The sequence below is a fragment of the Trachymyrmex cornetzi genome, unplaced genomic scaffold, assembly GCF_001594075.2.
Source record: "Trachymyrmex cornetzi isolate Tcor2-1 unplaced genomic scaffold, Tcor1.1 scaffold166, whole genome shotgun sequence".
Classification (NCBI taxonomy): Eukaryota; Metazoa; Arthropoda; class Insecta; order Hymenoptera; family Formicidae; genus Trachymyrmex; species Trachymyrmex cornetzi.
The window spans coordinates 561,085-572,211 of record NW_017296266.1 but is presented as its reverse complement, the minus strand read 5'-3'; the positions used below and the strand labels follow the sequence as shown (position 1 = coordinate 572,211).

Sequence of the window (11,127 nt, the reverse complement as noted above, 5' to 3'; positions counted from 1 at the left end):
TATTTTTTCAATTCACTGTTGATTTACATTTTATTATGTAATTAATTATTGAGCTTGTTTAGGCGGTTCACGATCTCACACGAGTGAGAATCCTTGATTATGTTGGATAGCTTGCAACAATTTGTATTTCAATCTTTCACGAGTTTGATAACGCGGCAGATCGAGAAGGTTAAAACATGTATGTGCAGCCGGTAGAAAACGTTCGTCAGTCATTGGCTGTATCGTTATCTGTAACAAAAATAACAAATAGTATATATTTTTTTTTATGAATACCCACTCACTCACTCACCCCCCCCCTTCTCTCTCTCTCTCTCTCTCTCTCTCTCTCTATATATATTCTACAATTTAACAATATGTCACTTTCTCTTACTTTTATAGCTTTCATGCCCTGTATAGGTATTCTATCACTGCCTGTTAAGAAAAGTAGAAATTTCTTCTTTTCCTCCAACGGTAATTCGTGAAAGACCTGCCAGAAGAGCATGATAGTAGGATGATTTTTGGAATAGCAGTCCTTATAAGTGGCATTCTTCTCCAATTCTTCCCAATCGTAATTCTCATTCCCAATGAGAAGCGACATCAATTCGTGACTACGAAATAGCTCTAACACCCTTCCACCGCATACATTATGAAAACCTTTATGAAACGCTTTGAATTGCGTTTCTATTGATTTGTTTAATATATAATCCACGTAAAGGTCAACGTATTGTTGCCTGCAAACAAAAGCGTTTTGCTTTCCTTTTCTTCTTTTTCTTGTTCTTCTATTATTATTATTGGTGTCAATATACATGAAATGTTTACGTACTTATTTCTTAATGTTACAGGAATTTTATTACCGCCGGGTATCAATTCGAAGATCTTCAGCTCGCCAAACACTTCTCTACTTATCTCGAAGCACAAACTGTATACTTCTTCAAAATCCGATTCGTTGTATTTGAGAACACTTTCTAAACTTCTGCAATGCATATATTCATTGATAATTTAACATGTGATAAATAATGTACGGTTTTGGGAATGAACGAAATACCTAGCTATCGTCGGTGACATTTCCTTGATATCATTTAGCCCAACCGATTCTCCCAAAAGTTTCTTATACATGACCAGTGGAAATGGTAAATTGATAATTACAAAATTGTAAATGGCCAAGCCGCAGAGAACGCCAATTAGAAAATACATAACTTCTTCTTCTAACGAATCCGAACTGAACCAGATTGTCCTTGTTTCTTCGTATTCTTGGAACATACCGTACTTAAAATCGAGAATCTCTGTGAAGAGAAGCATAAAAAACTCTTTCCTCACGCCACCCACATCTTCAGCCTCTTCATCACGGAATTTAACCTGAAAGAATTTGAATGCTGTAACTATACGCTAATTATCTAGTGCTTGTAAAAGATTGTACACACTATAACATTTAGAATATTTATAACATTTCTTTTAAAATGCAATATTGAATTTTAATAAATTCAAAACATATTTATCTAATTCTTAAAAAAGGCGTTAGAACTTTTAATACTTACTCTAAGTGGTCTCTTTAACTCGTTAGAATCGTACTTTAGCAGTTGATCCAGAGTGTCTTTGACAATGTTATTCCGTGACACGTGCAATATTACAAATTGACTATACTGTTGAAAGTTTAGGCTAGGTGTTCCAAGCATTATATCTCTCACAACTCGTGATGCCACTTCATTCATCGCGGATTGCATCTAATATAAATATAGCTTATTACACAATGCACACGATTATTTTTAAATAGATTCTTTTTTATACCTGTATAGATTGATCGGTTTCGAGCAACTTTGTTTTCGCTTCGGCATCGAACAGGAAAGGATAATTGCAGAAGTATATTTTACGGTACTGAAAAAATGTAGGAATATTATATGTGCATAACAAATAAGTACGATGTATTACTTAATTCACTGTATATACATGAATTAAGTGGAGCACAGAAAATTTAGAGTCACTTACAAAAGACCGATCTTCTTCTGTCAGCCATTTGCAGTATTCATGAGCAATGTCTACATAATCCGATAATTCTGACAAATGGAAAGTCTCATGGGGTACTCGTATACCAGCTATGATATTTAGTTTATATAATAGTCCTAATAGTTGTAAAGCACATTGCAGGCTTTCAATCCACATGATGGCCTGTGGAACATGTTCTCCAAAATTATCATATAAAATAAATCTGCATCTCTCTTTAAGACAAAATTTTCATAAGTATCTTATATATAAAAATATTTTGGTAATTTTGGTAAAAAATTTTGTACTGGCTTATTCTTTTACAGCGAAAACAAGAACTAGTTACTGAACAATTTTTTGATTGCTGAACTTATAACGCAACATAGAAAAGCTCAAAAAATTTGTGAATTTTTTCTTTCTAATCGCTCGATTCCCTTGTCGTTTATGTGAACATTTCTGCGCGCCATTTACTTTATCCGCCGTCGACTGCTTCACAAAGTGCAGCACCACAGACTTGTACATTCTCACGAGTCTCTCAAAGTAGTATGGAGGGGCTGAGCTCCACCACATGCCTACGATCTTACAAGCCTCAGCCTTCAATTTCAATACCGCTTTACAGAATGGCGTTTGCAAAGAGCTATAGTTGGACAGATTTGCGAAGCGATGATATAGCGGTAGCGTTAAGTACACTCTTAAGGACTCCACATCGGGCGGAGAGTCAACAAACGATGGTATCAGACTTTCAGTTACGCATGCGAAAATCTGAAATGAAAACGTCACTATTTAGAGATCGATCAATATTTTACATATATGTAAGTTGGGTATAAATTTAACAAACACCGAACGAACTCAAATGTTCGAACATTTATGTTTGTATTTGTAAACAATTTACTCCTTTTCTTGACTGCATTGAATATCAACATTGAATTAGATTAGTGTTTGCTGTATGTAGCAATTAAACTTGTGCGTGCGTTTATGCGATAAAATAAACTTTCGCATTCGGTGTTGGTGAATACCTAGCGATATATGTACCAGTTCTTGAATCGTGCTGTTGTCCAGTTCTGAGATAATTCCAAATAATCTGATCGCGTAGTCGATATTGATTCCGTGATGTTTGCTTGAACATCCATAGTGCGCGTCATTACTGAGTAAAAAGGATGCGTTTATACACGCTTGACTTTTGAATACAGTTTCTAGATACCTGAAAAATACCGCATAAACACTTAAAATCTACGCGATAACTGAGACTATGGCAAAATCAATTAGATCAAATCTATTGAGACGTTATGTCTCAGCAATAATCAAAAAAAAAAACGAAGAGAAAAACGCGAGTAAATATGCGCCTAATTTCTGTGTTAAATAGTATAATTCTTTAATACGTATATTTTTCACTCACGTCATTAATTCATGATTCACCGGTGAACCTGGTGAGGTCTTCTGACATTCGGCTAGTTTTTCCTCCATCACCGTAAGAATTTGGGAAGTCGGCTCTAATATTCTGCAGTCGCTTGGTTTTATATTATCCTGTTGATATATTTAAGTAAAGATCAATTTTTCATATCTTATTACAGAAATGATGCAAAATTAAATATTCCGTTGTGCTCTTCTTTTCTTTTTCAAAAAGAAAACTGCTGATATAAACCTATAAATTTGAAAAATAACTTAACAATAAGAGCGTGAGTAATATGGAAAAACATACTTTTTTGTGACTGATCGTAACAAAGCAATGATCGCCTCCACTAAAGATGTGCTTAACAACACAGTCGATTTGAGGACTATAGTGTAGGTCGAGCATCACCGATGATCCGCTCGGCGAAGACCAAGGTCCTAGAACGACTTGTGGTGTTGTAGCACTCTGTGAAGCACGATTGCCCAATTGTCCAGCGCCTCCCAAACCCCAAGCGTAAACTCTCCCTCTAGACGGCACTAAGGCCAATGTATGTCTTTTACCACAAGATATCTGTACAATAAAATGTTAATATCATTAAGATGTAATTTTTTAAAATAGATTAACAAATATATATAAATTGTGTAAAATAAATAAGATTAATGTAATATGGTATCTTCATCAGTAAAATTACATTTTAATTATGTACACAATTATAACACAATATTATTTTTGTAAATTATAGCTTACTTGTGTTACCGTGCTACCCATCAACTCCATAACTTGCCGTGGCAAAATCTCATTTGTAGTATTCCCATGGCCTAACTGACCATACATTCCAGCACCGCATGTAAACACTCCACCGTCCTGAAATAACCGCAGAAAGTTATTTTAGGATTGCTCTAATTTTCAGAGTATTGTCTGATGGATAAATAAAATTTACCATTGTTAAAAACATCGAGAATTCTTCGCCACATGCCGCATAGCATACTTTCGCGTTTCTCAGAGTACGTAACTGGCATGGTAAATTCCTCTGCTGTACGTCATTTAGTCCTAATTGTCCAAAGGTATTTCTCCCCCACGAGAATACAGCTCCTGTGAGAAAACAACAAATGCAGGAGCCTTATTCCTGAAAAATATTCCATACGAAATCTATAGTATACATTACATATATTCAGTGTTGGGTAGTATCTCTATACATGTATCTAGATACATGTATAAAGATACATTTTGTATATCTAATCTGTATCTGAGATACATTCAAATTCGAGTATTTGTATCTGTATCTATATAAAAAACCACAGTATCTGAACTGATTTTCAGATGCATTTTGCAGATACATTTCCTCGGTACAGTCATAATTCCATTTTATGGATACGTGATTGTCGATTGATTCTATTCCGCAGAAAAAAACAGCTTTACTGTTGCAAAATTCTGTAACATGATTAGTTTTTCCTTTAGTTCCTCACAGGATCTAAATGCAAATCAGTCATATTAAAGAATTTTACAGTTACACAGTTGTTTTTTCTGCTGAAAGCAGCCAGTGATCTTAGACTGTAAAATTTCCAACGCACGTATAGTTAAACTGGAAACACAATACTGGAAGCATTTTTAATTTGTAAATCTATGATGAATAATATCGTCTTATAATTTTTATCCTAAATCGTTTTATGGTAATTATAAGTTTCTTCAATTATCTATATAAATAAATAAATGATTATCTATACGAATTATCTATATGAATAAATGAATGATTCATTTAATAACTAATACATTTTTTTTACACATTACCATTATTACAATAAAATTAATTTAAGAGTATCTGAAATGTATCTGAAGATACTTTCAAAGTATCTGATATCTGTACTTATATACATCTTAATACGTGTATCTATATCTGTATTTAGATAAAATTTCGTATATGTAACTGTATCTGTATCTAGATAAATTTTAAGAGTATCTTACCCATCACTGCGTTTATTACAGATTTTCATATGCGATATAGATTCAAGAATAGGCTCTATTCACGTGAAGTCGAACGGTACACAATGTCTTACCTGATTTTGATATGACTATAGTGTGATAACCGCCGCATGCGATAAATGCAATTGGTACAGCAGCTAAAGTAGAAATCCTTTTTGGTTTTATTTCAGTCGTCGTGTACGACCCTAATCCTAATTGTCCCTCTCTATTACTACCCCACGCATACAACTCTCCGTCGTTAGTTAGAGCAATTGAATGCTCTACACCGCAAGCAATCTGCACTATCACATTTGTACCCAATACTTTAACCATACGTGGAACACGCTCTGTACAATCGACGCTATTTAATCCTGTGGAACGATAAATATATGGTTATCATATTTAATAGCAGGCTCTATGTATAGATAAAAAAATAAAATGTATATGTTACCTAGTTGACCATTCATATTACAACCCCAACTGAAAAGTTGTCCCCACTCATTCACAGCCAGAGTATGACAATTACCACACGCTATTTTTCTGAATACAAATGCGTCTAGGCCAGGTATCAGCTCTATATAAAAGAAATCAATATATTTTAGCAAAGTTGATAAAGAATTTTAGGAGATATCTAAATGGCATATTTAATTTCATTGAAACTTCTTATTGTACTCACGTAACCTTTTCCTCGCCTTCTCGTGACCGAGCTGTCCATAGTCGTTATTACCGCAGGAATACAATTTACCTTCTTTCGTAATAGCTATGGTATAATTTTCTCCACACGCAACTGAAATTTAATTTTCGTCAGAACATTCTCGTGACAGAAATTTTGTAGACTTTGCATCAAGATCTTTCAAGGACCTTACTTTGCTCGACATTGCTGGCTTCTGCAAAATCCACTTCTCTTGGCATAAAAATATTCTCATCCTCGATACCGCCCAAACCCAGCTCTCCGTGAATAGTACTGCCCCAACAGAACATTCTGCAGTACTTCTTGATCCGCTTCACTGCTAGATCACTCTCATCTGTCGAACACTTTCTTGATCTGCCTGCCTATATGCACAGATATATAAATTATATGTGAATAAGTTATATACATTATTAAATATTCAAAAAGCAATTATATATAATACACTAAATATATTATTTATTTAATGAAATATTAAATCAATATCAAAAACATAAAAATACTTATATATTATCCCTAACATAAATACTTGTATAACATAAAACATTTAATCTCTGGTTCTGTTTTTTTACTCAGTTCATCTTTTCTGTTTTTCTCTCCAACATGAATGAATCGTGCAAGAAATTCAACTAAAAAGAATACAGATCTCATATTCTATACAATAAAATAAAAATAAAATTTATATATGTCACTTTCAACACAGATGTGTATTATACATGCAAAGTACTATAAATTCATCCAAACATTCAACAAAAATAAACAATTCTCTTCTTGTAAAGTCCTTGTCATATTTTGAATTACTAATATCTATAAATCCGATTCATGTACCTAACGATCTCATATAATCATTAATTTCTTAACTTAGTAATTAACTTTTGCCATTTATATCACTTTGATTTCCATTTCAAATAAATTTCCAAACACGAGAAGACGTCTCAGACATCACATGACGTCGGGGCGTCGGTTTATCCCTGTTTTGGATTTCGATAAATAAATGCTTCTCCCGGATAAATCAATTAGCAAAACAATAAACTCTGACCGACGCTTCTCTCTCGGCCGAGCGGCTAGGCGTCGCGACGTGACTCTACGGAAGGCCGTCTTCTTTTTCGCGTGAGAATTGCCCCGACTCGGTAACACAAAGTCGATACAGCCAGAATCGAAAATGCCGCTTATGCGGTGAGTAACAAGCAGTGCTCGAGCGGTCTTGCTAGACTTTACGGAGGGCCGTGGGTCCACGTGTCTTTTTAGGTAAGCCGAGCATACCTAAAAAGAGGATATTGGCGTCTCTCGCGCCGAGGCTGAGTAAGAGAATCTAAGTGTGACTAACCATATTTATCTATATCTCCCTCGATTTTCGCGGCGCGCGAGCGAGCGCGCGCACGCGAAGAGGCATCAGGCTCGTGGGCGGCACATGTGTGTGACGTGTGTTGGTGGTTGGTGTATTTGTGCGAGACGCGTGGTCGCAAAAATAATCCTCCGGGTGCTTCGGGCTTCGATCTCTCGTGTCAAGGATGCCGGTACGTCGAAGTCGTCAAATGAATAATACCGAACACGTCCGAGTCGCGGCGGCCACGAGGCCGCGTGTCTGTTCTGTCGCGATTAGCGCACGTCCCTCAACTCCGGCCAGGCTCTAAACAGTCCTCGTGTCTCCACCGCGTGTGTCAAAGCCAAACGAAACGAAAGAGTAGGAGACTCGGTATTCTCGGTAACGCGGCGCGGTCGAGAGGTTAACTCGGGCACCTTCGTGAAACGCTCCGCAAAGCGAATATTCTCGAGCGAGCGTGCTCCTCCGCCGTTCCTCATCGTCCCAAGAACGACAAAGAAAGAAATGTATATAAAGACGTTGAACGGAACAGATGGAAAAGACCGTTGGAGGGAGACGAGACGAATGAAGAAAGGATCCCTCGAAATCCCTTCCCCTTCGCAAGATTCTGATCATTAAATGTATATGTAAACGGAATGACTTTGAACGAGTTCGATTGTTCGCGATCGTTCGATGATCCCGTGACGTCGATGGTTCCAGAACGTCGGATGACGTCGCGTAAAACGCGAAATTGCCGTTTCTCCTCTTCCCTCGTTTCCGAATGTTTTTTTTTTTACGATTTTGTGTACTTTTCACTTGATGATACAAGTTGACACAATTAGTCACGTTCTATCTTTGTTATTTACTTACTGAATGATGTTTGTGTCGACTGGTATCACTAGTGTCCATTTCTATCAATACGATTAACTACAATTTCGGCTTAACTTATTTTTTATCCTTTTTGTTATGTCTGTTTTTATCAATGTAATTAATTTCTAATCTCTGTTCAACTTGTTCTTCATTTTTTAAAATTCTTATGCCTGTTTTTACCAACGTAATAATTTAACTTTAATCTCGATTCATCTTTTTTAATTGTAAGAACTAGGAAAATTGAGCTATGCCCGTTTCTATCAACGTAGATTTAAGTTTAATTTCAGTTCAGCTTATTTTTTATCTCTTTCTATTTCTAAGAATTAATTTCGATTTAATTTCGATTTATCTTTAGACAGCAGAGACCTCGAAACGATCTGATCACGAGTGGTTTTGTCAAAACAAGAGTGAGAAAGAAGGATCTATAAAAATCGGAGCATAAATTGAATGTGTAAAGAGAAAGCGACAGAAATACACGCTTCTTTTAGGTACGTTTCGATTGTCTCAATTTTCGCATTTCAGAAGCTTCATTTACGCTTCTATCTTATTTTTTTTTTTACGCGTTCGACCTGAGACAGCAGCACACGATGTATGTTTTCTTGCCGGATCGCTTGCGTTCTAGAGAGAGTAAATTCTTAGCATTTTGCACCACACAGAGTGCAGAATTTCTAGTAATTTACTAAAACGCAAGCAACCGTGTAAGAAAACACGCGTCGTGTGCCACTGGATTTACACTTGGATTTTTATTTTTGCCAGGATTGTTGTTGAATAACAACGGAGCTTATTGGAAATCTAATCGTCCCTGAACTTCGTCACACGAACACGAACGGTTAATTAGTATACCTCCAAGATCGGTGAGATCCGAATGGCGATGTTTTGTTTAGTTTAGGTTATCACATCATTGCAGATCGATGCACGTAACACAGCTTGTTGCGCAGAACGAGCGAGAACGAGGAAGACGCGATGTGTCACTCGTACCGTTTGCATAGCAGTCTATTATTGCTACTTATACTAACTGAGAACGCACCTGCACCTCACTTACATTTTTTAGTAGACCCTTGCAGAGCCCGACCGGAAAGCGAAACAATAGAGATCGATCGACGAATGACAATTGCAACGTTTCTCTAAACTGACATGATGAGTAGTAATCCACGGTAATCAGATACCGCGTATAGCTTGACGTGCATATAGCTTGACGTACATCAGTGGCGTAGCCAGAAGGAGGGGTTGTGGGGGCTGTAGCCTTCCCCCCAAAATTCTGAATAATTTCAATAATTTCATAAGAATGTGTAAAAAATTGTTGAGCCGTAAATATCAATTTGTTTTGAGAGAGGAAATTAAATCCTGTTGGGATAGTTCTCATATTTAATTTAGTTAGCAAAAATATCGTTTATTAAAAATATATTTGTTGATTTTCCTTTGTATTTGGCACGTAAACAAAAATTCAATAAATTACATGAAAGAAAAATGTTGCTATTAGTACAACCGCAAAAAGTGGCGTTGGGAGAACGGCAGCATTTCAACTCGCGAAATCTCAGCCGGATATTAATATTTATTATTCAAATTTTTACACAATAATCTTTGACATATTCTGCGACTTGTAGAGCTATTCCGAAATTTTCGAAGCACTTACAACAAAATGGCGGATTTTTAATAATATTTTGTCGAGTTTAGTGACTTCTTTTTCAAACGTTAAAGTTTGTGTTACGAATTTTCGAATTAAAAATTTTCATTAAGGGGTTAGTACACCTTGGAGGCCTCAAAATCATACCTTACTTTGGGAGGTAATAATTAAAAAAACTATACATGATACACAAAAAATCTTTTTATATATATTTGTTGCTTGTACTTTGGTATACAAAATGTCAATATTTTTAATAATAATAAAAAACAAAATAGCGTGCAGCACATTTTTTGGTAGCCTGCTTGTGATGAGGGCATCCGCGGTGGATAGCAGAATAGATTCAAAGTATGCTGTAACAAAAAAAAAATTTATTTGTAATCTGCATCAAATTTGCTAAAGAAATAGCGGGTAGAATTAAAAAATATTGAAAAATGTGAAAATGGTGCATTTATGTGAAAAAAGAAGTTCAATTTTCACGTAAAAATTCAACATAAAAATATGGATTACAAAAAAGTATATAAGTTATTGCAAAAACTAATGGTATTTCTTTAGATAACTCAATTAATAATAATTCAATAAAATTCAAAACATTTGAATGAAATTTGAAGTAGTTTTGCTGTCCACCGTTTTTGAAAAAAACTATTTTGAGGAAAACGCGATTAAAGTTTCAAGTCAAGTTATAAAGTTTGTTTATAAAATAATAATTTTATTATTAATTATTTTTTTTACCTTTAATCAGCAATACCGGGGCCATATAGCAAGTCCTCTGCACACGAAGTATCTTCTTCGGCTTAATTAGGTTGTAAGGCTGAGGCGAGCAATGAGAGGGGAATGCTTTAATACAAAAGAAATATGGAGTGTAGTCAACATTTGAACATTAAAATTTGAAGAAATAAATAGCTAAAATTTAAAGAAGTATGGATTATAATGCAATTAGAATGCAAAAAATATTAGTGTTTATTTGTGTAAAAGTTTCAAAGAAAATAAACATATATTTTTTAGAACAATAAATATTTTTAGCTCAAGAAACGATTTGGCAACGATGTAAAACTGAAAAATCGAAGTTGGTAACACTGCAAACTGCAATGTCTGACGGATAGATAAGGTTAACGTGACGCTATAAATGTTTTGAAGCGTTCTTTGACAAATCATTTAGTATAATTTTTTTTCTGTGATTAGTAAATCAAATGCTTAGAAGTATTTGTAGTAAGACTTTGACGGCACTACTCAATTGATAAAATATTCTTAATTCGCGATGATGAAACAACGTTGCCACATTTTCTCCATCAAACAGTTTCAATGGCAGAAGTATCACATCTTTGGTTATATTTTTTACT

General features: G+C 35.2%; 1 protein-coding gene across 4 annotated transcripts; it reads right to left on the bottom strand.

Annotated features, from left to right (window-relative positions):
• Herc4 (HECT and RLD domain containing E3 ubiquitin ligase 4) lies at nt 1-9,403 on the bottom strand. 4 transcript variants are annotated; one of them, XM_018504364.1, is made up of 18 exons: nt 9,010-9,403; nt 6,172-6,358; nt 5,982-6,092; nt 5,757-5,879; nt 5,401-5,676; nt 4,287-4,438; nt 4,094-4,210; nt 3,656-3,916; nt 3,353-3,480; nt 2,989-3,157; nt 2,428-2,718; nt 1,963-2,142; nt 1,765-1,851; nt 1,515-1,700; nt 1,025-1,335; nt 803-952; nt 371-710; nt 1-228 (listed from the first exon to the last, which is right to left on the bottom strand). In XM_018504364.1, the coding sequence occupies exons 2-18, from the start codon at nt 6,284-6,286 to the stop codon at nt 76-78; spliced, it is 3,150 nt and encodes a 1,049-aa protein (XP_018359866.1). In that variant the 5' UTR covers nt 6,287-6,358; nt 9,010-9,403; the 3' UTR covers nt 1-75. The 4 variants fall into 4 exon arrangements, with proteins under 4 accessions (XP_018359866.1, XP_018359868.1, XP_018359867.1 ...); XM_018504366.1 differs by having other exon boundaries at nt 9,194-9,403; XM_018504365.1 differs by having other exon boundaries at nt 9,209-9,403.
• Between the last annotated feature and the right edge of the window lie 1,724 nt (nt 9,404-11,127).